Source organism: Trachypithecus francoisi, unplaced genomic scaffold (assembly GCF_009764315.1).
Source record: "Trachypithecus francoisi isolate TF-2019V2 unplaced genomic scaffold, Tfra_2.0 Lachesis_group6, whole genome shotgun sequence".
In the NCBI taxonomy this organism is placed as follows: Eukaryota; Metazoa; Chordata; class Mammalia; order Primates; family Cercopithecidae; genus Trachypithecus; species Trachypithecus francoisi.
Window position 1 is genome coordinate 72,416,407 of NW_022681471.1, and position 26,826 is coordinate 72,443,232.

Sequence of the window (26,826 nt, forward strand, 5' to 3'; positions counted from 1 at the left end):
CAATTTTTCTCATGGTGCTTGCTTTTCTTTTTCCCCAGTTGGTGGTCCCTGACTCTATGGCAGGGAGTGGAGCTGAGGGAGCCCATCTCTGAGCCTGAAGCCCACTAGAACCCTTCACAATCTTCTCTAATGTGAACCCTCAACTCCACCCCTTGTGTGTTGAAAGTATTTGCTATGCTTACCTCCCGCTGTGAAGGGAGGATGGTAGGAAGGCAGGACTAGTCACTGGTCATTTTTCCAATCCCCTGGAAAAGAAAGTTTTGTTTTCTGTCACTAAAGCCCTTGCTCCCAGTCTGCAGCCTGGATACTGGGGTGCTGATGGGGGAAATCAGAAATGCACTGTTGACCCCCTAAAATAGGTAATGCTTATATGACTTGGTCAGGATTGTTCCGTTCCGTGCTTCCAGCCCCCGCAGATGTGGCACTCCAGTGTGCGTGGGAAGCTGCTCTTTAGGCAAGACAGTTTCTTTGGAGAGCTTTATTTTAGATTTCCCCTCTCCGCCTATCCTGTGTTAGAGTTCTCTCTGCCTGGGCAGGAGGAATGGGGCATTGGCTCCCGATCTGGAGCACTCTTTCCTGGCCCAGGCAAGGGAATTCAAGGGGATACATTCAGCTTAACTCTGAGGCGAGGGTGGAGACCATGACTGTGTCTAGTGAATCAGTTTATATAATCTGCCCGTAACCTTCTCTAGATAAATTGTCTGTATCCTCTGAGGAAAGTAGATGTAGTTAGGAAAACAGTAACCATTTGTGATCACTAGATTTAATCAGGGGACTTAGTGTCTTATGGCTAAACATTGAGCTGAAGCCCTTTGCTAAGCTAACCCCTTTATCGGAACCTGGCTTGCTGTCTTCCCTTTTGTTCCTGCTTTTGGCCTTTCACTCTACACTTGGTTCCTTTTCTTCAGCATGTAAACATATTAAGCTTCTTCCATTCTTAAAAAGAAAAATATATCCCTTGATACCAATAGTCCCTTAAACGATTGTCTTGTATCCCTTTGCTTACTGCATTTGCCAAATTATTGGCCAGAAAACACTAGCTCCTCAAGATATTAGTAAGTATTGTGTGAAAAATCAGTGGTTTAGTAAGTTGGGCAAATGCAGACTTAAACAGAGGAAAATGGGGCTCTTGCCTGTGATTAATCTCCAGGAAGGACTGTACTAGTCAGTGTTTCCCCAAAGATAGAGCATGGGAGCCTTATTTGAGAAACCTATGTCAACATCCAGGTTGGGAAATGTTGGACTACTTGCTCCTGCTTCAAATCACCTCTCTTTAGCCCAAAAGGAAGTGTGCATCTGCTTTTCAATGTGGTAGTGTGGCTCTGAGCGGCTCTGGAAAGCTCCAGGGGAGCAGAAGCCTGACTCTCTGTCAGGGATCAGTGGGTGACTTCTTAGTCTTCAAATTTAGTGACTGGTTCGCTGGTTCTCTGACATTGTTCTGACCTCTTCACCACATTTGTTTCCATGAATTACCTGCTTTCTTCTTTAAAGGCTCTTTTTCTACCCTGCTTACTATTCCTTAATACTTTCATTAGTTCTGCCCCCTAAATGGCAATGTCATTTATTTTCATAGCTTCAAATCCTGCCATATAAATGACATTCCTGATCTCTTTACTGAACTACAGACCTGCATATCAACTACTTGCTGGACATGTGCATAAATAAAACTGCCCTCTCAGTGCCTTAAACAAGCGGCATGTGCTTTCCTTATCTAAGTTAATTGCCTCACCCTATCATGTGGAAAAGGGATTAGATTTGTTCTGTCACCCAAGGCAGATCTCTGCTCAACATAAGGAAGGAAGAGCTAATGATTAAAACTGTCTGAAAATGGAATGGACTGCTTCCGGATATAGTAAATTCGATCTTTTGTCACTCAGGGTGTTACAGAAGAGGCTGGACGACCATTTGCCTGGGTGTTGCAGAGGGGGTTGAAACTAAAGCAATAATCTGAACATGATCTGCTCAAAAGCTTTCACTAGTTCCTCAGTGTCTTCAGGATAAAGGGGAACAAACATTTAGGAAACATTGTACATCAAGACCTTTGTTATTCTCTTTAAATGGCTTTTAATATCCCTTTAATAATCCTATAAAGTAGATATTATGATTCCCATTTTGCAGATGAGAAAACTGAGACTCCAGTTAGATAGCTAAGAAGTTCCAAAACTGGAACTTGAACCTGGCTGCTCTGACTATAAAGTGTGGTTCTTTCAGTGTTTCCCCAACTTCCTCATAGGAATCAGCTGGAATGCTAGTAAAAATACAGATTCCCAGGCTCCTTTTCTAGTGCTTTGGATTCACCAGGTTTGGGAAAATACGTGTGTGTGTGTGTGTGTGTGTGTGTGTTTTGAGACGCAGTCTTGCTCTGTCGCCCAGGCTGGAGTGCAGTGGTGCGATCTGGGCTCACTACAAGCTCTGCCTCCTGGGTTCACGCCATTCTCCCGCCTCAGCCTCCCGAGTAGCTGGGAATACAGGCGCCTGCCACCACACCTGGCTAATTTTTTGTATTTTTAGTAGAGACGGGGTTTCACCATCTTAGCGAGGATGGTCTTGATCTCCTGACCTCATGATCCACCAGCCTCAGCCTCTCAAAGTGCTGGGATTACAGGCGTGAGTCACCGTGCCCGGCCCAGGAAATACATGTTTTTAACAAGCAATCAAGGCTGGGTGTGGCAGCTCACACCAGTAATCCCAGCACTTTGGGAGGCCAAGCTGGGAGGATTGCTTGGGCCCAGAAGTTCGAGACCAGCCTGCACAACATAGTGAGCACCCCTCTTAAAAAGTAAAAATTTTTAATTAGCCAGGTGTGGTGACATGTGTCTGTAGTCCCAGCTACTCAAGGGGCTGAGGCAAGAGGATCGCTTGAGCCCAGGAGGTTGAGACTTCAGCAAGCTGTCATCATGACGCTGTATTCCATCCTGGGTGACGGAGCAAGACCCTGTCTCTATAAAAAATTATAAAAAATAAACGTCACACTTACTTTAGCTCCTACTATGTAGAAAGCAGTAAAACACAAGGCTGAGAATTTGGGCACAGTTGCAGGGTAGATTCAAGGAAGCAGCAGGTATGGTCCCTGCCCTCTGGCAGTTCGCCATCTACCCAGAAAAGATTAAGCAGAAGGTGGTTAAAGTGAGGGAACCCTTTTTCAGTTTGGGTGTCACCTCTCTTTTGCTGTCACTTCCCCTATGACATAATTATTTTGCTTTCCTTCCCCTCCCCTGAGTATCTATCCACCTTTGGTGTGCATGGGTTTGCAAAGCTATTTTGAAGTAAATAACACCCTCTTAGAGCTGCAACAGAGGCTCTAACAGGTGAAACCCTAGGGAGTTGCAGCTGTACCAACCACAGGGGACATGGGGTTTGTAGAGCAGGGAGCAGGAGGAAGAAGGAAAGAGAGCAGTATTTGGAAAATGAAACTTGATTTTAAAGTCATCAGTGACTTATTTGGAAGGACCTTCCTCATACTTCACTGTGCTAGAATCATCTCTTAAGTAGATGACCAGAATGAGCACAGCACCTCAGTCTGCCCAGCCTAAGGCTTTTGCTCTGCTGGAGAATTTGCCTTGCCCACTGGAAGAGTCCAGAGAAATAAATCTCTCTTGAACTTCTTGCTCAGGGTTGGGATGGGTAGATGTTTAACTCAGACCATTCTGATGTGCAGGCAGTACAAAGACACTGGGTAGGTTAGAATTCCAGGGATGACCTTGTTCTATACTTGTATTTAATTTAATTTAATTTATTTATTGAATGAGTAAAGGAAAGACCTTGTGCTCCAAATGTTGCCAAGAGAGTCAAGAGTACAGTTGTATAAATAGCTTTTGAAAGTCTGTTCAGGCTAGCCTGGCTGCATTCTTTGCAGCCACAGGACAGCATTCAAGTAGTTTGGGAGTCCTGGCCTCCTGACTGGCCATCTGCCATCTTAGTCGTCTTCCCACTCTAGGAAGGAAATCATGTTGGAGCATCTGTAGTCTTGATTCAAGAAACAATGTCAGACATATTGGCTTGGTCATTAAAGAAGGCTGGAGAATGCTCATTCCTGTGAACCAGCAGACATTAATTGTGCAACTACTCTGCTTTGCCCAGGGTGGTGCTTGGTGAAGTCTGACTTGGTCTTGTTTATTAATGAGTTTCAATAGTGGATTAAGATGCCAATGGGGAAATATTGGCAGGCTTCACTATCTGATAGAATTTGGGGCGAGAATAATATGCATTTTAAAAAGCAACAATAATATATGTAAGTGTTCAGGGCTACCAGAGGGTGGGGCAGAGCTTCCTACATCAGTGATTTCTAGAACTGCCTATTCCCAAACACTAGTCCTGGGCTTGCACTCATAATCCCTCAGCTCATCCTATCATCTGCAAGTGCTGTGAGCCCCAAACAGTCACTCATTGCCGGCTAATTTGTCCTTGAATGCCTCTCCAACGTCATAATTGCCATAAGGACTGACACTTTGAGACAGACAAAGGAGGAAGGTGCTCTTAACCTGCTCTCCATGCACCTTTCTTCAAGATACACCAGGGAGGCCCAATTCACTCCTTTTGTGTTGACCTACACTGTGCCTGTCTGAATGCTCGGGTTTGTGTTGTTAGGCTGCTCTTCAGAGGCTGCTGGAAATTTAACTCTCACTAAGGTCAAGGGCTGATGAGTGACTTGCTTTATAACTTTCTGTGCATGCTTTATACAGACTGGGCAAGGGATGGGCTGTTTAGTCGTCAAATAATGTGTGCCCTTTATCCAAGTACTTTCTGGCCAAAGGAATAAAGTGATCTCTTAGACCCCAGTTACTATGGGAGGGAACACTCAAGGTTAGTAACTAGGAGTAACTGGGAGGGTCTTCTGTGGACACTCCATCCCCTGTAGCCAGGTCTCACCCACAATTCAGAAGGATTCAGAATCCCACATGAAGCATAAGACATGGTCTCAGTTTTCAAAGGGCTTCCACTTTGGCGGTGTAATATGAAACATCAAAAAACCTTGCAAGAATTAAATAGCAATAAGGAGAAAATAAAAAGAAAGGTTGCTGCCAAATGTGGTAGCAAATATGGTATGGATTTGGAAGAAGGAAATTTGGAGTGGGCAGGATCACAAAGCTGGGAGAGACTTGGGCTGGGCCTCAGAGGAATTGCTGAGCAGGGTGAGGGGACTGACGGAGCATCTCAGGCTATAGACAGATGGCTCGAGCCACAGGTAGAGAGATGGGCACAATACTAGGTTATTTTAGCAGAAGCAACCCCTTGCCTTTGAGGCTATAGCGCTAAAATGCTCATTTGCTTTGCATTGAGAAACCTGCTTTACCAGTTTCCTTCTTAGTTACCATTTGCTTTGCGTTCCGGTTCATTAAGACATCACAGTGGCAGTGCCAGGTGCTTATAATTTCTCTGGATCTTTCAACCTAAATCTCACAATTTAGGATCTCAACTACTAGGAGTTTTGCCTGATAATCTGTTTACTTTGAGCTGGTTATATTCTTGCTTTTCTATCCAGCAGAGAGGACCCAGCTGAAAGGAAGACTGGACAGAGTCCTCTAGAGCATGTACATTATCCCTGTGGGTGGGCGCATGCATCCCTTCGAGGATATTTTTAAAGGTCACCTCTTAAACAACATTGTCTTTCAAGACCTTTGGAAATGCTTTCTCCTTAGGGAGACAGGCAGCAGCTTTGAGAGCTAGAATGCCGAAGATTAGCTCAAGAACTCAAACCTGCACATCCCCCGGAAGTTGCATCTGCTCTTCATGGTGGTATGATGGCTCTGGAAAGCTTCTTTGTAGCCTACTGTCACTTTGTTTTTACATGTCACATTTTCCCTGGGCTACACTATTTTCCTTGCTCTTAAATAATGTAATATTTTTCTGGCTTGGCCTCAATGTTTGAAAAGTTGCAGGAATACCCAGGCTCTGGCTCTCCCTGGCTTTGTAGAGATACGTGGCCATAACTAACGAGTAACATATTCAGGGGCAGATCATCTTTCTTGTACATCAAGCACTGTGACTTCAGGCTGGGGATGGTAATTTATTTCCATGAGTTTTATTCTCTCATGGCACAGTGTTTCTCTCTGATGTGATCAGTCCCTAACTTGGAGCCTTCAATGAAATTATTTTTATCTAAGTGCAGAAGGAATAACAAGTTTCTGAGACTTCCTTCTACTCTCTCAGCACATTATCTTGTCATATAAGCTGAAACATACATATGCACACGTGTGCACGTGCGCACACACACAAACAGACACACATAGTGAGACCAGGGTGGCAGTTGGTTAATTATGGCCTTTCTTTAGGTATTGAGAGACAAATACATTTTGCTTTTTTTTTTTTTTTTTTATGCTCTCTCTAGTTTTGAGTCAGGTTGAAGTGGTTGGTTGCATGTCATGTGGGCCTTGCATGTGTAGGATTTCCATCCTCGGACAGTGGTTCAGCCTGATTTGAAAGGGGAGTGTCTGCCTTGACTTTCTCTAGTGCCTACCCTCAGGATAAAAAGAGGAAGAAGAGGATTTATCAGTGTTGTGGAGAAGGTATTCCTTCTTCCTCTCATCAAGCCTACCATGAGGCATTTATTTGTGAGAAGGTGCCAGCCCCTGTCACTTCATTAGGATTCCAGGGTGTTCTTAAGACAGACTGTCACTGCTAGATGCCACAGTTTAGCTGCTTCTTAAAGATCTTAGGAAAGTAGTCAATATTTTAAAAAAATTATTAAGGTCTAATTTACATACTTTTTTGATTACATGAAATATATCTCATGGGAGAAGTTGTTTGACTTTAGTTCGCTGGCCTGTTCTCTTTTACTGGTTTTATTTCCACATGGAAGTTTAGCCTGATAGTGGGATAAGAACGCTGAGGTAATGAAGTTGGTCCCATAAGGTCTACTAAATGAATGTCAAACTCCTTAGCTGGACAATACAGGCTGTCCACGGTCAGGCCCCAACCTGCCATTCTCTGAGGCCCAGCCAGACTTGGATGCATGGCTGATCCCTGCAAATACCCTGTGCTTCTTGCCTCCAGACCTTTGCTTACACTGTTCCCTTTAGCTGGAAGGGCCTCTCCCCAGTTCTACCTTTTGAAATCCTAAATCTTCATTGAGAACCAATTCAAAAAGCAGTATCTCCTTGTAGCTTCCCTAGATGTGATCTGTACAAACTAGATGTGATCTGTACTCCCTGTGAATCCTTCTGTGCCTTGGTTTGTCCTCCTTTTGGGCTTCTTGCTACAACATCCTTAGTATACTATACCGTCTGTCACCTAGTAAGCTCCACAAGACAATAACTTTGCTCTTGTATCTCCCATGTATCTAACACATACTCCATGTAAAGAAGACTAAGTATTTTTTCTTTGAGACAGAGTTTTGCTCTTGTTGCCCAGGCTGGAGTGCAATGGCATCATCTCGGCTCACTGCAACCTCTACCTCCCGGGTTCAGCGATTCTCCTGCTGCCTCGGCCTCCTGAGTAGCTGGGATTACAGGCATGCACCACCATACCTGGCTAATTTGTATTTTTTAGTAGAGATGGATTTCTCCATGTTGGTCAGGCTGGTCTCGAACTCCCAACCTCAGGTGATCCGCCTGTCTCAGCTTCCCAAAGTGCTGGGATTACAGGCGTGAACCACTGCGCCAGGCCAGAATAAGTATTTAAATAGTGGAAGAATGGTATTTTTCCACACATAGCCGAGTGAAGAATTAGCTTTTTTGTCTTTTTTGAGACGGAGTCTCGCTCTGTCACCAGGCTGGGGTACAGTGCCGTGATCTCGGCTCACTGTATCCTCTGCCTCCCGGGTTCAAGTGATTCTCCTGCCTCAGCCTGCCGAGTAACTGGGACTACAGGCATGCATCACCATGCCCAGCTAATTTTTGTTTTTTTTGTTTTTTGTTTTTGAGAGGGAGTCTCACTCTGTGGCCCAGGCTGGAGTGCAGTGGCGGGATCTCAGCTCACTGCAAGCTCCGCCTTCTGGGTTTATGCCATTCTCCTGCCTCAGCCTCCCGAATAGCTGGGACTACAGGCGCCCACTACCTCGCCCGGCTAGTTTTTTGTAGTTTTTAGTAGAGACGGGGTTTCACCATGTTAGCCAGGATGGTCTCGATCTCCTGACCTCGTGATCCGCCCGTCTCGGCCTCCCAAAGTGCTGGGATTACGGGCTTGAGCCACCGTGCCCGGCCATTTTTGTATTTTTAATAGAGATGGGGTTTCACCATGTTGGTCAGGATGGTCTCCATCTCTTGACCTTGTGATCCGCCCGCCTTGGCCTCTCAAAGTGCTGGGATTACAGATGTGAACCACCATGCCCGGCCGAGAATTAGCTTTAAAAAAAACAAAACAAACAAAAAAAACACATGTGCCGAGCGCGGTGGCTCAAGCCTGTAATCCCAGCACTTTGGGAGGCCGAGACGGGCGGATCACGAGGTCAGGAGATCGAGACCATCCTGGCTAACACGGTGAAACCCCGTCTCTACTAAAATACACAAAAAAGTAGTGGGGCGAGGTGGCGGGCGCCTGTAGTCCCAGCTACTCGGGAGGCTGAGGCAGGAGAATGGCGTAAACCCGGGAGGCGGAGCTTGCAGTGAGCTGAGATCCGGCCACTGCACTCCAGCCTGGGCGACAGAGCGAGACTCCGTCTCAAAAAAAAAAAAAAAAAAACACATGTGACTGTGACTTAGGCTTACAAAATTTTCTGAGATAGAAGAGCCCTGGTCTGAGAGTCACCCAGCATGCAGTTCTAGATGAGGCCATGTGCATATCTGGGCCTGACTTTCATTGTCTTTGAGGAAATTTTCTAGCTCTTAGTCAAACAAAATTTCAGCAGGAAAAAGAGGCAAAGTAGATTTAGGGAAAATCCACATCACGGGTTTGGAAAACAAATCAAAGTTACGACAAAGGGATTGTTGAGGGAATTGGGAATGTTTAGCCTGGTAGAGAAGATCTAGGAAAGACCCAGACTCATTAAATGCTAGAGCTGGAAAGAAACTTAGAGAGTATCTAAGGGATTTCCTTTATCAGATAGAGAGTTGGACAAAATGACCTCTGGGGCTTTAGCAGTCTGCAAAATTCTTTTTCTATTTGCAGTTCTGATTGATAGAAAAGGAAATTCTTGTTCAATTTTTTTTGCATTCTCAACTGTGAATGATAGTCCAGTTCAGAATCTCAGACCTCAGATACTACATTCTATGTCTTTTACAAAACCATAGCTTAAAGCATTGTCCATCCTGTTCATATTTCTTCTTCATTCAGCATTCATAAATTCATCAAACAAAATCCAGATAGACTTGGGTACCATTTTTTTATTGGGAAGTTAGAGTTAGACAACTTCCTTTTTTGCCTTGTTTGCCAGGGAACTTAGAACCAAACGTGTTCCTCATCTGAAGTAAATGACTCACACCAGTGCTTGATATATCTGCTTCCCTACTTTTTCTTTTTAATTGACTTAATGTTTTTTGAAAATTGTGAAAGGAACACATGCTGTGCTTAAAAACACAAGCCCGAATAGTACAATTCCCACCGTGCAGAGTTAACTACTGGCAAATCTTTTTGACTTTGATCTGTGTTTATTTTGTTTTTACTTAGCTTGTGCTGTATGTGTTTTAATTTTTTTGTTGTTTTATTTTGTTTTGAAGATGGAGTCTCATTCTGTCACCCAGGCTGGAGTGCAATGGCGCAATCTTGGCTCATTGCAACCTCTGCTGCCCGGGCTCAAGCTATTCTCCTGCCTCAGCCTCCCGAGTAGCTGGGACTATAGGCGCCCACCATCCTGCCTGGCTAATTTTTATATTTTTAGTAGAGACGGAGTTTTGCCATGTTGGCCAGGCAGGTCTCGAACTCCTGACCTCAAGTGATCTGCCCGCCTTGGCCTCCCAAAGTGTTAGGATTGCAGGTGCGAGCCACTGCTCCCAGCCTCCTAAATTCATTTTAACATCTTCCTTCCTTCCCTCACCAAACTAATTTGTGCTTAATTCAAGTTCTGTTCTTTTCCTTACTGTATTTGTTCTAATCTTTGAAACCCATAATAACATCCAGTGTTTCTCATTGTCACTGAGAATGAGGTTGCTTCATGATGCTCTTCTTAGTAGGAGTGGCTGACAGAATGTCTTCCTTGCTTTAGGAAATGCAGGACTCAGGCAGTGAAAATGCATTCAGTTTTGATTCTGTCACATATAGCCCAGAATGCACCTCTTGGACAGCACCTCCTTGTCTGCTGCCTCTGCCATTCTCCTGACTGCTTTGAGTGTGTAAATTGAGGGAATAAAAGGGCTTTTTGTTAGAGTTTGGGTATTTTCATTTTCAAATCATCTGACACTGATTTTTAAGAACTCTATTTCAAGAACTTTAAGCAGTAGGTGGGTATTTCACTCTTCATGGTTTTACTACATCCTATCTCATTTGGGCTTGCGTATGGTAAGATAATGTGTTTTACTTGCAACTTCCAACTGAGCCAAAGGCCACAGTATTACAGGTAGAAGTCGAAGTCTTGGAACTAGATTTTGGGCTGTGTGTGCAAAGGTGTGAAAACACCTCTATTAAGAGAATATGAAGAAGACAGCCTGGATTGCAGATAGAAAAACACAAACTTCTCACTGAAATCACCCATTTGTGGTGACTCCATATAAAAACAGGTTCCACTGGATGTGAAAAGGAGAAACTTTTTTTTTTTTTTTTTTTTTTTTTGAGATAGAGTCTCGCTCTGTCACCCAGACTGGGGTGCAGTGGCATAATCTCAGCTCACTGCAACCTCCACCTCCCAGGTTCAAGTGATTCTCCTGCCTCAGCCTCCCGAGTAGCTGGGACTACAGGCGTGTGCTACTACGCCCAGCTAATTTTTGTATTTTTAGTAGAGATGGGGTTTCACCATATTGTCCAGGCTGCTCTTGAACTCCTGACCACAGGTGATCCACCCGCCTCAGACTCCCAAAGTATAATGGCATGAGCCTCTGCACCCGACCTCCTAAGGCTCTTTTGATGTGTCACTCCTCTCAGATTTCCAGGGGCTGCTAAATCATGTCTATTCAAGGGCTTCCAAAATTTGCCTCAGACCTTTATTTCCAATACCATTTCCTAGGACTTCTAGCAGCAGCCAAGCTGGTGTCCTTTTCCATAAACCTGGATTGTATAGCTCCCTCCCCACCTTCTCCCACCTTCCCTTTTACTTCTTTACTCTGCATCATTTATAGCATGTCACAACAGCATGTCTTGTCAGAAGACCTGGGTTTTGTCCCAGGTTGGTTAGATGTGTGATCTAGGTCAAACTATTTTTCCTCACTGAGCCTCTGTTTCCCCATATGTAAGAGAAAGAGACTGCACTTCTAGGTTCCCAGTGGTTCTTTTCAACCCTACCATTGTGTGGGTCAGCGTCAGCCTTAGCTTTTTCTTTGGACTCCCGAGGACATAGGGCCCTTTCTTTAGTGTTTCGGCAGTGTTTACCAGTCATTGTTTGGGATTATAGTTAACATTTTTTTGTCCTGTCTTTAGCTACTTTTTGAAGATATGTTTGTGAACTGAGAAGCTCCCTGCTAGAGCTAGTTTCCTAGGATGTGGGTGAGGGAGAGGGCTGTTGAATGAGTTCTACTTTGAACTTTTGTCTTGCATCCAGAAGCCAAGAGGAAATGGGGTTTGTAAAATATTTTCTCTATGCTTCTTATTGGGAGAATGAGATGTTCTTTGAAAGGGAGTGCATATTTACCACTTTGGCACAGAAAGAAGGATGTGGTCTCCTGGAGACATCCTTCTAGTATGCTGTGAGGCTGCTATGTCTGTGCTGTTTGGGTTGGCCTTCCATCTTTTCAAGGTGCCAGTGTCTTGGCATTTAGGGTTGGATGATCACTTCATCTTTCACTGTGCCTTTCAGGCCCTGTTTGACTATGATCGGACTCGGGACAGCTGCCTGCCAAGCCAGGGGCTCAGCTTCTCTTATGGTGACATTCTTCATGTCATTAATGCCTCTGATGAGAGTGGTGGCAGGCAAGGCTGGTGACCCCACACGGAGAAAGTGAGCAGATCGGTGTGATCCCCAGTAAGAAGAGGTGAGTCATCATGATCATGAGCAAGGCCTTTCCTGCCCTCTTGCTGGTATTCTTTCTTGTTTTCCTATTAGAAGTTGCTTGAGAGCAGCATTTGTGCCTTGCTTCCTTTTTGGTAGAGTCGGTACTCAACATGGTTTTTACTCAGTGAGCCAAAAAAATGGCTGCTTTGCCTGCTGCAACCCACTGCTGGACCATTTACTGGCAGTAACAGGACTTCTTTCTGATTCCAAAACAGGGTAGAAAAGAAAGAAAGAGCTCGATTGAAAACTGTGAAGTTCCATGCCAGGACGGGATGATTGAGTCTAACAGGGTAAGTGGGGATTCCCAAGGAAATCAGCCAGTAGGTAAAGAGGGGCGAGAAGCTTGGAATTTAGTCTGATGTGTAGGAGAACTGGGAACACAAAAGAAAATCTCTTTTTCAGGGGGCTGGCTCTGTCCTGTCAGAACATTGACTGCTTTTCAGAAAGCAGAGAGGGAGCTCTTAAGTCCACAGCTAGTCTGTGCTCCTTCCCCCTGGGTACTGGCTCTTGAAGATGTGTTGGAGTTGGACTGTCTGGAAGGCTGACTTGCTTGGGGAAAATGAAGCCACTCATGGGTGTCTCCCTGGCTATAGATCCTGTCAGAGCATCCAGCCAAGAAGCCCAGTCCCAGAGCTCCTACCTCCCTTCAGACCACCTGAGACAGGGGGGCTCTCCATTCACCCCTTTTTTTCTATGAGCTTCACAGGCCAAAGAACTTCTGGAGCAGTAGAGGGAAGAGAGACGTGGAGTAGATGACTCTGTGTATATCAGTGGTACCTTAGGGCATGTGTCCAGGAGGCTACAGTGACCTTTGTTCTTTAGGAAGTACCAGTGAGTGTTATGAGTCTGGGTTAGGTAGAAACCTCTAACATCCCTACAACATTTTCTTGTAAACATAATTTTCCTCTTACATCAACTTTCATTTAATCTCATAGACTCCATTTGTGAGAGATGGTCTTTTATTTAGCTCACCGTTGTCTCCATTTTAGTTTTTCTTGCATGCTTTAAAATCCATTGTTCTGTTTTTTTTTTTCTTCTGTCCTTCCCCTCCATCTTCATGTTCTTTCACAGTCGATCAAAAGAAACGTAAAAAGAGTTTCCGCCTCTCTCGAAAGTTCCATTTTACAAGAGCAAAGAAAACATGGCCCAGGAGAGCAGCATACAGGAACGTAAGTAGCAGCAGGTCCAGAGAGCAGGCCGTCTGCAGCCCCGTCCTCTCATCGTCAGTTGCCCTTCCCTCAGGAGAAGCCTGGGCAGGGCCACATGTGGCCCCGTGCATGCCTGTGTGCGCGTGCACCTGCTTATCTACAGAGTCAGGGCAGAAATTGGTCTACATAAGAAGATGTTGGGTTTTATTTGTCCTGCTCCTCAGTTAGAAGAATGTTGAAGGCACTGAGGTGGGACTGGTCCCAGGGTCCCAGGAAGTGCCTGGCACTAGCAATGGAAGTGCCAGACAGAGCTCTGCTGTGGTGGTGAGGAACGGTTTTTCAGCTACAGTGTCAGGGTCAGGAAAATGGTTTTTCAAGAGAACGAGGTCTAGGGACTCAGTGTTGCTCTCCTGGTTTCTTCCTCTTGTGTTTTCTTTCCCTTACTTCACTCATGTATGTCAAGAGAAGAGCCTTTTCCCAGGATCCCTGGAGTTGGGGCTACTTCCAGAATCCCAGGCATGTGCATAAGTATACAGGATATCCACACAACTCTCAGCAGACTCACTGTCATCCTAGAGTGCCTACAGAATCCTTCCTGCTTAAATGAGTTGACGTGGAAGGACTGTTGCTCCACGTTGTTCAAATAAAGATCTGTTGAAAAACACAAAGTTGGTTCGGTAGGAAGAGCAGTCACACTGAGCTAAATTCAACTGAAGAAGAAATTTAATCCTGATAAATCTTGCTCTACCATGTGCCTCAGCAATTAACTGCTCCAACCCTAACCTTAAACACCAGGTCTGGCTTGAAAAATGTTTTCTCATTTGTCTCATCATGAGTGGTAAACATCTCTCATTTACCAGTGACTCCTCTGACTTACATGGAGGGATCTTGGGGTCTTGGGCTGTCGGGGCTGGCAGGAGACTGACTGGTTCTGAGAGGAAATGTCCTTCTGTCAGGTCAGCCTGGTCCACGGTCATGGTATGCGTAAGTCGTTGCTATCTGGGTGGTACCTGGTGGACAAAAGGGTGCCCTCATCCAGATGGCAGCCACAGCTCATCATCCTGGAGTAGTTCAATGAGAAGCCATAGATGAGGTGGCTCTGCTCATGAGCAGTTAGGAGATAGTCCTAGTCAGAGGCCTGAGGTGATGTCACCGTAATTTCATCAGATAAGTCCCAGAGTCCCTCCATGCCAAGCCCAGCCTGGGGGGGCTGTTCATTGCTCAGTGGTCCCGCTTGGTGGGCGAGGTGGGGGTATCTGTTGGACAACAGAGTTGAAAGTGCCTAGTGCTTCTCCAGAAGCTGAGCTCATCCCCCAAGGTCTGCCCAGCTCAGGGCAGCTTTGGAAGCCACACCCCACACCATGTGAAACTTTTCCTGAAGGGTTTGAACAGAGTGAATCAGTATTGGGCAAAAGCTTCTTGAGGTAATGGGAATTCTGTCTGCCTACCTGGCACACGTGGGCATTTGCTCTTTCACGCACTGCGGAGGGAAATGGTGATTTCAGGGCCAAACAGAGACCTGGGCTCCACAACCAAAATTTGGTCAAAGCAGGTGCTCTAAGCCTTGGGGTGTCACCTGTTCTGTCCCATTGGCCTACAGCCGTAGACCCCTCAGAAAGCTAGTCTACTCCAAGGCCCTCTGGCAACGAATTGGGCAGCATGAAGTCTTGATGTCTTATCTGCCCTGGGATGTTCTTTCTGTGGCAAAGTTCCTGGCCTCACTATAGTGCTAGGTCTTCATGGTGTTTCATAATTCTGTCACTAGTGCTCACCTGCCTCTGTATTCTTCCTCCCCCCTTGTCTTTTTCTCTATTTTTTTCTCTTCTCCCCAAATCTCTCCCTCTCTTCCATTCCCTCCCATCCCTTCCCCGTCCCCCTTCTTCTTCTCCCCCTCGTCCTCTCCGCCCTTGCTGTCTGTGAAATCAGGACTTCCCGGGGTTAAGTGACGATTATTATGGAGCAAAGAACCTGAGTAAGTCCAACTTACACACCGTTCACTGTATTTGTGGCATGAATGGAGATAGTGGGGGTGGGGCTATTGGGGACATGGGTGAGGGTCAAGGGTGAGAGGAGGGCAGTGTTTGTGAGCACTCTGACATCACAGCAGGAGGAAGTGCGTGTGCTCCAATGTTACATGTTTGCTCTGGATCCCTAGTAACCAAATAAGTCCCTATCATTCATGCCTTTGTTTACCTTTTGCTACTCAAAGTGGCAGGGCGTGAGCTTGGCGTCCCACCTTAGAAGCGAAATGGGCTTGAAATGTTTCTCCAAGGTAACCACTCAGCTAATCTCTAGCCTATTGTCGAAGGGAGGGTTGCCTGCTGGTTAGATTCTTCTTCCAGTGATACCACGCTAAAGAATTGGGTGTAGGAATTGCAGCTCTTACAGTCCCTCTAACTAGGGGCAAGGGTACTGTGACCCCCTTTTCCCAACCTGCATCTGGGATGTCCCAGCAGATCCAGGGCCTCAGCAAACAGTGCCGGTTGGCTTCCCACAGAGCACCTGTAAGGGGTTGAGCTGGTCTGCTAGGGGCCCCGGCACCATTTATGGACCATATATAGTTAGTGCTTTATCTCAGGAAAACTCTGACCTCATTTTCCTTTCTGGAAAAGAATCCTAGAGTGGAAAATGAAAAAGACCTAGATGATGAGGCTTAGTGGCCATCCTGCTGCGTGCAAGGGTGCACAAACATGCAGCCTTGCCGAATGGGTTCTGTCAGCATATACTCTCCTTCAATAAATAATAAAGGACAAAGGCAAAGGAGTTGCCTAAGGGGATTGTTCAGGAACTAGCCATGTGTGGCAACTCAGCCAGTCCTTTCTGGGGGTGGGCCACAGCATATCATGATCTGGAACGGTGTGGTCTTGGCTGAAATGAGCAGCATCTCTCTCCATCGTTTGGTGTGTCCATGTCTCATCTTCATTCACGTGTCATCTTGGATGGGCGGGCTTTGTTTGTGCCTCCTGTGAGCGCTGCTCCTCCGCTTGAGCTTTCTTTTCCCTCACCACTAAGAGATGGGCAGATCCCAGCTGTGTGAGACAGGAGGGCTGTCTTGTCCTCAAGGTGTTTTTGTTGGTTTTGTTGTCTGTGTTTTGACATGTGTCTGGTGGTGGATGGAAGTGCTTCCCCTCTCACCACTGAAGCCAAGCTCTCCTGCTTTGGAGTGGTGGCAGGAAGGCTGGGGATCCCACCGAATGGTCAGGGCAGCGCTGCCTGGTGTCTGCTTAACCCATCCAGTGATTGGCCTCTTAGTTGTGGAGTGCCACATGGTTCTGTACTTCGGGGGCTCTGTCGGGCGGGGGACACCCATGAGCAGACTGGTCCCTGGACTTCTCTTTGCTCCTGTCACTGCCTTTTCTTTCCTGTTGTTAGCCTTGGGCGATGCATTTTGAAATAGGACTTGGAAACCATCCAGGTCAATTTGTTTGATTCAGGTGAAGAGGATGCTGCTGAAGGAAGTATGGCTTGTAGCACATAGGGAGGGACTTGGCAGACCAAGAGGGCTCTGGGGACAAGTACGAGAGGGCCAGGGGCTCAGGATTGGAGCTGTGCCTCCCAGTTGGTAGCCTGGATGTGGCAGGCCTCCTGTGGCTGACTCCGTTGGCAGCTCAGTGTCTCGCTCCTGGAGAAATTGAGTTTTGTGCTGCATGTGACCTCTCAGTGGTGTGTTCTGAATTGGAGTCTCTTTCTTGTTGGCTTGCAGAGGGAGTGACATCCAACACCAGTGACAGCGAAAGCAGTTCCAGTAAGTGTGTGTCATTCCTTCCATGTCGTGTAGCCCCACCGTGTATCCCAGCCATCCTCATCCAGTGTCGCTCAGCTGCCATTGCTGCTCAGAGGCTGGTGCTTCTTTTAGCCATGTACACTTTGAGATCCTGGAAATGCTGTGGCCAGTTCATTCTCCTTATGGGTTGGGGTTCACCCCATGGGTTAAAGGAGAGTATAAGCCCTATAGTTCTGGCCAGGACCTGACTTAAAAGCATCCCTGGCACTGAGAAGGGTAAACTGCCAAAGAGTAAATCCCTGCCATGGCTACTGTGGGCCATAGGTGCTGCCAGATTTATAGATTTGCTCAGAGACCAAAAGAAAAATGGCTCCTATAGGACACTGCGCTAAATCTGCCTTTCCAGGTCATTAGGACCTCTTTGCCTTTGGGGCCAGTTAAAGGATCAGGTAATTGCCAAGTTCTCCTTGGGAGATCCTGTGACCAGACCAGAGAAACCATAATTCAAACATGAACTTTGGGAGCACTGGTCTTTCAAGAGCTATGGTGGCTAGAAGCCTTGTAAAATCTGCCCAGGAGTCTTAGGCTCAGAAGAAGCCTTTTAGCAAGCATTGTGTGCCTTGATGCAAATATCACTGTCTTCCCTGGGACTGCCATCAGCCACTTTGGGACCTCCAGGCACCCAGCACCAAGTGGCTTAATGACTGTTTTAGGAAAACCTCAACATTGCTAGGCTCGACATGGAGCTCCACCAGAAAGAGACAGCAGGCTCAGCATTGCTTTTAAAGGGCACTGGGGACCTTAGCAGAGCCATGTGCCACTTTTCTGGATGCTGCTTCCAATGCAGGAGGTGGGTCGGTAGACCTTTAAAAGGGCAAAGTTAGGTCGCACCTTTGGGGACCTGGGTGTGTGCCCTGACTCCCCTGCATGTAGATGAAGGGGACTCAGGCAAGCATCTCAACCAGTCGAAGCATCCCTGTCATTCTTACTAGAGCGAGGGGGCTACTGCACACAGCTGACTTGTTACCTACAAGAACAGTTCCTCAGAAATTGGGGTGGTTTGGGGTGGAGGCTTCATGGCTTCTGGGCCTTGGCCCCTTGCCCAGTGATGTTTCACTGAACAAGATAACTACTGACTTCTGTCTCCGAGCCCGTGAAGGGTTTCCTGTGCTTCTCACCAGCAGAAAACAGAAAGGATCACAGGTGGTAGCAAGGACCACCCGATAAGGCTATGTCCTGGCAGGGGAGGGGTGCGGGGAGTGTTGTACAGAAGGAGGCAGATCATATGGTGCTAACCTATCTCCCTTTTTTGTTGCAGAAGGACAAGAGGATGCTATTTTGTCATATGAGCCAGTGACACGGCAAGAAAGTAAGCCCCCTCTGAGAGCCTTGTCTTTGTGCTAGTCTGGTCATGGGGCTCAATACAATGGGTGGCTATGGCAGCAGAGGGAGGGACCTGGAGGAGGAGGAAGGCTCGACTCATGGCACATCCAGCCCATGGGCTCCTTCTTCTCTTCTGCTTCTTCCTAGTGTCATAGGGAAGGGGGTGCATCCAGTGTGCACTTCTCTCTGTGCCTTTGCCTGCTGCCAGGACACCTTCCAAAGGAGGGGGCAAATTTACAAGGAAGGTCTATTTCAGTAGATGTAGCCACTGCTAAAAGAGAGGTCCAGTGTCTTCCCTTCAGTGGCTGCTCTGCAAAAACCTTGCTCAGTTACTGGTGTCAGTGCAGAGATTCTTTCTGACTGTGTTAGAAGGGGAGCAGCTTCTGGTTTCAGACTTGCCTTGAACTTAGATATTCTCAAATTAAAGGCTCTTTGATGTCTTTCTGTTTAAAAGCCAGACAATGGCCGAGGATGCTTTACCCTGTCTGAGTCTCTGCTCCAGAGCCTCTGTGTTCTAGCCAGACTCAGGGGTAGGACAGGCTGTCTGGTGGGGGCCTCTGTTCACTGTCTCGATGCTCTCCCTCTCTAGTTCACTATGCAAGGCCTGTGATCATCCTGGGCCCAATGAAGGACCGAGTCAATGATGACCTGATCTCCGAATTTCCACATAAATTTGGATCCTGTGTGCCACGTAAGAGTTCAGGAAGGCCCAGAGGAGTGAGGCTTGGTGCCCTGGGAATTGTTCCTCTAATGTTTTATGGAAAAGGTCTGGGATCAGATTCTAGGGCTATTTGAGGACAGGGTACATTTGGCACCCTGGAAAAGAGTAGGTGGCAACATATTCCCCAAAAGCTGATGGGGTTGGAGAGATTAAGCCATCAGTCAGGCTTGGCTGCTCACTCTCTTGAGGGGAAGTTTCAGTGGTGATGGTTGGGAATGGTTGGACAAATAGGGAGGCCCAGCCAAAGTGGTGTTGATGTGACTCCATGAACAGTTTGTTAGGTTCACTGTCTCCTCTACCAAGTTTGGCACCCTCTGCCATGCCTTAGCTCACCTTTCTGGTCCAGTTTAAGCTAAAGCAAATAGCCCCCTGTGTGTGACCTGGAGATTGGAAGAGAAGTAGGCCAGACAAACTGCTTCCCAACTGCTTGTTTTCTCCCACTTATTTGGAAAAAAAAAAAAAAAATGGAGTGGCCCAGTGACCCACCCAGATGAGAATGGACCAGTCAGTATTTTTTGACTTGGGGTGGATCATTGCCCCTGGGCTACAAAGCATTTCCTTTCTTCCTTCAGATACTACCCGACCTCGACGTGATAATGAGGTGGATGGACAAGACTACCACTTTGTGGTGTCGCGTGAACAAATGGAGAAAGATATTCAGGACAACAAGTTCATTGAAGCAGGCCAATTTAATGATACCTCTATGGGACCAGCATCCAGTCAGTGCGGGCAGTTGCAGAGAGGGTAAGTGTAGAGGAGATGGCCTCAAAGGGAAGGCCAATGCTCACGCCAGGGTTCCACTTGGATCCTTATCCTTCCAACACAGGAGCTGCCCAACAGTGCTGCTGACCAAAGCCATAGCACCTCTGCATACTCCCAGTCCCTTGACGAAGCTATCTGTCTCCTTCATACAACTCACCCCAGAGCATCACCCAACAGGGAATAGGGGACTCTGGACAGATGTGGCCTTTTCTGGGTAATAGGAGCAAAAAGTGGGGCCTGTCTACCTCAGGGATCCAGTGTTTTAGGCCACTTTGGGTGGCCCTGGTGCCCCTCCCCTCAACCCCACCCTCAGCCAAGGTGGATGTTTAGAATGTCACTGGATTTCTGCTTGGGGCTCAGTGAATAGGGAGTGGCTGGGCTGATACAATCTCTGCTTTTTCAGGGCAAGCACTGCATCTTAGATGTTTCCGGCAATGCTATCAAGAGACTGCAGCAAGCACAACTTTACCCCATTGCCATTTTCATCAAGCCCAAGTCCATTGAAGCCCTTATGTAAGTGTTTAACTGAGAACTCAGACACACCAAGCTAAGATCGGGTCTGCAAGGGAAATGGAGAAGAAAGTGATTTGCTGGGCAGAAACTTGAAAGAAACTCTGTGCCGCAGCTCTGGTCACTGGGCGCTCCTGTTTTGAGGGCTTGTGCATATGTTCTCGGTTGGACTTTTGAACGCAGAATGTTTGAGGAGTTAGCCATGGGCCACTGCTGCTCTGAGAGGGCAGCTTAGCAGATTTTTAGGGATCCTGGAATAATCCTTTATGGTTAATCAGAACATAAGATCTGGTTCGGAACTATTTTTCTTCTGTCTTTGGCAGGGAAATGAACCGAAGGCAGACATATGAACAAGCAAATAAGATCTATGACAAAGCCATGAAACTGGAGCAGGAGTTTGGAGAGTACTTTACGGGTAAGACTCCTGCTGCCCTGCTGGGGGTTCTGGGGGACTAGCCAGGTACCTGTTTCTGTAAGTGTCTCAAAGAGGTGTAGACAGAATGTAGAAACCTTGCACAGAGTTTCCAGTTGCTTTTAAGCTTTTGAGCACAAACCTTTCCAAAGCACTCAAGTTCCCTGTGTCCAGCCATAGCAGCTCAGCCAGTTTATAGCATAAACCACTCGCCAAATGCTTCCTTGGATTGTTGGTTTGTTCATTTTGTCTTGTCCTTACTAGATTGTGGTCTCCCTGTATTACTCTGTCTCCCTCCGTTTCAGCTCCCCTCCCCCTCCCCCAGTACTTTGCTTTGCATGTTTAGGTGCTGAATAACGTTTGTTGATGATGATGATTCTTCAGTGTGATGTTCAAGTTGTCTGTTGGGGTGCCTGTCTCTGTGTGTGTGTGTGTGTGTGTGTGTGTGAGTGTGATCATCTACTTTAGAAGGTCAGTTCCTGAAACATTGGGAAGGTTTCTATGTAATACGTTCTTCACCTTTTGAAGTACAGTGATATATACATATATGCATGCAAGGCAGTGCTGAATCCATTCTAGCTGGTGGTGACACTAGGTTAACTGGTAAAGATTCATAAATGTCCACACACCTTGGGTCTTCAGAGCTCCTTTACCATCAGCATCCATGTCCTTGTTTGCTGGGCTGACCTCTGACATATAGCAGATGTGATGGGCCCAGGAGCACTGCCTCTTGCCAGAAATTGTGGCTTTCAGCTCTTTCTGTGGAGAACTGCAATTTTCCAAATCTTTTAGTAAGGCTGCTTTAGAATAACAAGCTGCTGGCCTTATGGCACCCAAGAGCAACATGAACTGCAAGGTCTGGCACATAGTGGGTGCTCAATAAACATCTTTTGAATAAACACATTTTTCTGGTCATTACTACTTAGTCTCACTGTCTCAGTGAGTTGACTTCAATCCCTGGGCTTGGGGCACCTAGTTGGTTGCCCTTACTGCCCTGAACACACAGGCAGCCAGCCGGTGAACCCAAGCCCAAACCCTACTCCTGGGAACATGTCCTTCATGTGAGGGTGGGGGGTGTGGAGGGGGGGACTTGCAGGATTGTTGGGAGAGGCAGGATTGCTGGGTTTGGGGGATGTACTGTGGACCACAGTAATAATTTTGTTTTCCTCTCACTTTAGCCATTGTACAGGGTGACCCATGGAAGAGATTTATAACAAAATCAAACAAATCATTGAGGACCAGTCTGGGCACTACATTTGGGTCCCATCCCCTGAAAAACTCTGAAGAATCCCCTCCAACCATTCTCTTGTGAACAGAAGAAATCAAGTCCCTTTCCCTCCTCCCTCTTCATTCCTGTCCCCATGGGGAGAACAAATGCTACTGTTCTTGTCCCCTTTTTTAGATATGTCAAAAAAAATTGAGTTTTCTAGTCCTGTTCTTTTTTTTTAAATTTTTTGTTTGTTTCGGTTTATTTTTTGGGATGATGCCATCTCATTCATCATGTGACTGTGCCCATTCCTGCATGGACCTTTCCCAAGCGCTAGCACAGGTGCAAAATCCATCAGAGCCATTGTTTTCATAAAAACCAAGCAGAAGTGAAGAGAAAAGAGGAGGACTGATGGAAAGACAGACTCTGGACAGCTGCACGGCTTGTGAAGTGAGCTAAATGCACCACATGATGAGATGCTCCTGGGCATTTCTCCCTATCTGTACTGCTGTCTTGCAGCTGAACGGTGCAACGTAATGGCGACAGAAAGTATCTTATTTATATATAGATATATATATGTAATTTATATAAAATATAGAAATTATTATATATATATTATACACTCTCATATAATATATATTTATTCACACACATTTGGGTTAGAAAATCTATGGAGACTTCATCAATGGTACTATGTTATTAGAGAAATGCTTTAATTTTCATATTCCAATCAGATGGCATCTTCTATCCCAGCTGGTTGGGAAGGGATTGAAGATGGTAGCAAGTGCTGCACTAAGGGCACTCGCATTTGGTCATTCTCTTGAGAGCTAGGAGGGGTCAGCCTGAGGCCTGAGAGAAAGGGCTTTGGCCTGGGGTGAGGGTTAGAGACTTGACCTGAAAGCAGCTGCTGCCCCTGAGGTGCAGCCAGTCCTGTGTGTGGACAGAGAGAATGGCTAATGATGCTCCGCGTGGAATTGCCTATTGTTTATGCAACCTGATGTGTCTGCATGAGAGGTTTCCTTTTTGTTCCTTTTAAGCTGCTGTTAAACCAAAACCATGTTGTGCTACTGTGTCAGCCTTTTCATTATTGCAAATTTTACTTTTACTATTTAAGTGAATGCATAGAATCCAGTTTGCCAAGGTTCTAAAGGCTTATGAGGTCCTGAAGGAGCCAGGCCTTGTGATGGAGTAGGTGACACAGGCCTGGTTGTCCTGTCAGCAGAAGGGAGAGCAGGGGCTGGGCTGAGAGGAGGACACGCAGGACTCCACTGAGGTTCCTTTCTGGGTTCCACCAACAGCGACAGGGAGTCATTTGCCTTCCAGTTCTGTGCTGGGATGGCGGGACAGCACTTGGCTTGCTTGGCCAGCCACGTCGTAGTTTGATTTGGTTTTTTTTTGCAGCTGCTTCATATGCTCTGCTCCAGCCCCTCCCCAACAGCTGGTAGCTTATGGTTTCTTCAAGAGGAAAGTAGACTTTATGCTGTACATTTGAGCTGTAGAGCTAAGATTCGCTTGCTGGTGAGCTGTGAAACCTTGTTGCTTTTTCCCAGAGTCTGATGGCAGTGACTGTGGTCAAGGAATCTTCACCACCACAAGTGCAGGCAGCAGGTGTGGTTCAGGTCTTCCCCCACCCCACTGTGCTCCTTTGAAGCCAACGTGCCTCCCTCGCCTCCATACTGGAGGGACGATGCAGGGGAGAACAGAGAAGTGCTTGGCCCTAGGGTTGAGGCATTTGTTTCCTAGCCCGCTGGGTTAGGGCTGGTGCCAGCAAGGCAATGTTGAGGATGCTTTAAGCACTACCAGCCAAATCCGGGAACTCTGTTAACAGTTGTCCAACCAGCAGAATGAGGCTAACTGTATAAAGCATGGAAGCCAGGATGAGGATAAGGAAAGGGCAGTGGCTTTCCCTGGGCAGTACACTGACTTGAAGGCAAAGAAGGATAAAGTGACAGCCGACTGTAACTCTGGTGAGGAGGGGTGAGCAGGGAGGTTGATTCTCTGATGTTAACTATGTGGCGAAGTCTCAGCCATGCTCAGCCCTCCCCCTCCCAGGGAAGAGAAACAAAGATTCAAAGTAAGCATGACACTAGTTGGTTTACCAGTGTTCCTTCCAAGGAGACATATATTTTTTAATAAACGATAGTTGCAATGAACTGTGGCTCAGAGACCTTCTTGAAGTAGTTGAGAAGGGAGGGTGTGGGCAAAGTAGTGGGAAGAACATCCCAAACTTTTGGGGGCCAAAGGGCTTTCTCCTTAGTGATGATGAGCTAGCTGAGCTGGGCCGTCCTGGGGATCGGTACAGCTCCCTGCGGTGGTGACAGGCCCTTTGTGAAAGGTGTGTGCTTGGTCTTCCACCCGCCCCAGACACTGCTTTAAACAGCACCAACTAGATGGGAGTCCACATCTGTGTGGCAAAATGCTGACATTTTCCCAAGAGGTACACAAGGTGGGAGAGGCCTGCTATAGCAAAGGTGTGTGTTAGAGAAAGCAGGGTCCTGATTTAGTAGCAGAGAACTGGGTGAGAAAAATGGCCAGAGAAAGTGACCTGCCAGCTACCAGTGTTTCCAAAAATGAGGGTGGGATGGGCCCAGTTGCAGAGCAGGACAGCAGTCATCCCCATAGCCTTCTGAGCAGGGGAGGGGTGCTTAAGCAGGCAGTTCTGGCAGTTCTGACGTGGCAGGCACCATTGCAACTTGTGCAGAGGAGTCTTAGGAGTGGCTAATTTCATAAGGTCAAGAGCAACATCTGGATGAATGAGCCACCTGAAATGTGTGTGGGCTGAGCCACAGGAAGGGTGAGTCCTCTTGCTTGTGGCGCTTTATGGTGTGCAGGTTGCTTGCTTTCCCACATTCTCTCATTTGCTAGAAGGCAGCCCAACAAAAGGGAGTCCCCAAAGAGCTCCATGAGAGCTTAAGAAAATTCATCTCCTGAGGGCAAAGAGAACAAAGATCTGGCCTATGGTCACACTGTTGAGGCTCTGTCTTCACAGCTGATGTTCTCCTAGTGGAGGTGCAGCTGAAGAACATTCAGCCCCAGCACGAGAAGATACAGAGCAACTTGGAAACCCCAAAGGGAGACACACCCTTAACACTGTGCCCTGCTGTGCTGTGCTGTGCCGTGTCCTGAGGGAGGAGAGAGCCCTATCTCCTCCTGGTTTTGTTGCTGACATTGCAGCAGATCATGCCTTGACTCCTTCATCTCTAACAGAGGAAGAACTGTATTATCAAACCTGTGGTCTACCCATGAATAAATAAAATATTTGTTCAATCACAAACGACCAGCTTTGTCTTAAGTTGAAAGTGCTTCTAGAAATCAGTGAATGAAAACAAAATCCTTACCTGCAGCAAGTATAGAAGTCGAGTGGCTCAAGGGCGGCCCTAATAAAGATGCAGAAGCAAGTGGGAGTTGAGCCGCAGGTTTGGGAGGAGACTAGAGGGGAGGGAAAGTATCCTAAGCAGGCCAAGGCCAGGCAAAAAAAGAGTGGGACTGAGAAGGGGCGCCAGCTCAAGCAGAAAAGCCAGCACTAAAGGCCACTGGAGCCCTTTTTGCAGGGATAATCTTTGCTTAATACCAACCACTGCAATTAGGTGAGAAAGTGTTGAGAGAGCTGGGAATTTTCTCAAGGCAAAACTGACAAATTAGCGCTGAAGTCAAAAGCGATCCTGGATGCCTGACAACCTCAACCTGGGCCTTGGAAGTGTTCATTCAGTCTCAGCATTCCCGAGTTGTATTTCATCCCTGTTCCCACCTAGGATTTCATGGCCCTGATTCCACTAATCCTTTTATCCATCCAGCCATTTCCTGGCACCTCTAGGACATTTCGTCATCATTGCAAATAACATTCTGAAGCTCAAATTTGTTTCCTCAAAAGCCTCTTCCCCTGTCACTTCCAAGAAATAGTACTGGCTCCTGCATACCTCGCTTCCTCCCCAGTGAATAGGGTGTCGATACCTCATTTCTTTGCCAGGAAAATAGCAAGCTTCTTTAACAAGCCCCAACTAGATTTTATCTGCAGAGCTGTTCCCATTGTGCACAACGTGATACCCACTGACTTCTTCCATGTTAGCTTGAATGAACTACCCGTGTTTCCTTTCTTCCACCGTTTCCACTGGTAGTCTCAGCATACATACCTAACACTTGGAAGAAATGGAAAGCAGGTGGTTTGAGAATGGGCTTCAGACCTGCGTTCTCCCAGTGAAGAGCATGTGTGAGAGGATACTCTGTCTTCTGGCCTTCCTGTCTGCCTACGGCCAGTCCTGCCCAGGATGACAGAATCATCTGTCTCATGCACTACCCCTCCCATGGGTCCTGCCACCCACAGGGAGAAGTTGAAGTCTTAGCTCCTTAGCATAGCCCTTCCACCATCAGCCCCAGGCTTTCTCTCCTGTCTCTTCTGCTGTGCCCCTTTCTGTTCTACGCATTGAATTCCCTGAATGTACCACAGCCCTGGGTCTTGGCTCATCCTTTTTCTGTGTGCCATAAATGCCCTCGCTGCTGCCCCATCTTGCTTAACCTAGAAGACTCAGAGGCCGAGCGGAGGATGGAGAGAGAGAGAGAGAGAGACAGGGTCTCATCTGTCGCCCAGGCTGGAGTGCAGTGGTGTGATCATAGCTCACTGCAGCCTCTACCTCCCAGGCTCAAGTGATTCTCCCACCTCAGCCTCACGAGTAGCTGGGACCCCAGGCGTGCGCCACCAGGCCCAGCTAATGTTTGTATTTTCTGTAGAAACGGAGTTTCACCATATTGCCCAGGCTGGTCTCCAACTCCTGTGCTCAAACGACCCCCCTACTCTCTCGCCTTCCCAAAGTGTTGGCATTACAGGCGTGAGCCACCATGCCTGGTCTCCTCTTAATATCTCGAGACTCAGTTCAAGAATTCCCCTCTCAGTGCTCACTTTCCTGAACCACCACCTCTTCTTCCCTGTCACCCTGTAGGTAGAATTGACC

General features: G+C 47.0%; 1 protein-coding gene across 1 annotated transcript in view; it reads left to right on the plus strand.

The window, feature by feature from the left end:
* The window catches only part of DLG3 (discs large MAGUK scaffold protein 3), a 58,442-nt gene extending 33,292 nt beyond the window's left edge, over window positions 1–25,150 (plus strand). Inside the window, 13 exon segments of the mRNA XM_033200826.1 lie at window positions 11,818–11,915; window positions 11,918–11,993; window positions 12,229–12,278; window positions 12,281–12,303; window positions 15,088–15,133; window positions 18,204–18,254; window positions 18,858–18,959; window positions 19,562–19,684; window positions 19,687–19,733; window positions 20,155–20,264; window positions 20,585–20,676; window positions 21,852–21,866; window positions 21,869–25,150. Of these exon segments, the coding sequence (XP_033056717.1) occupies window positions 11,818–11,915; window positions 11,918–11,993; window positions 12,229–12,278; window positions 12,281–12,303; window positions 15,088–15,133; window positions 18,204–18,254; window positions 18,858–18,959; window positions 19,562–19,684; window positions 19,687–19,733; window positions 20,155–20,264; window positions 20,585–20,676; window positions 21,852–21,866; window positions 21,869–21,957 (922 nt within the window). The 3' untranslated portion in view covers window positions 21,958–25,150.
* Window positions 25,151–26,826: the final 1,676 nt, after the last annotated feature.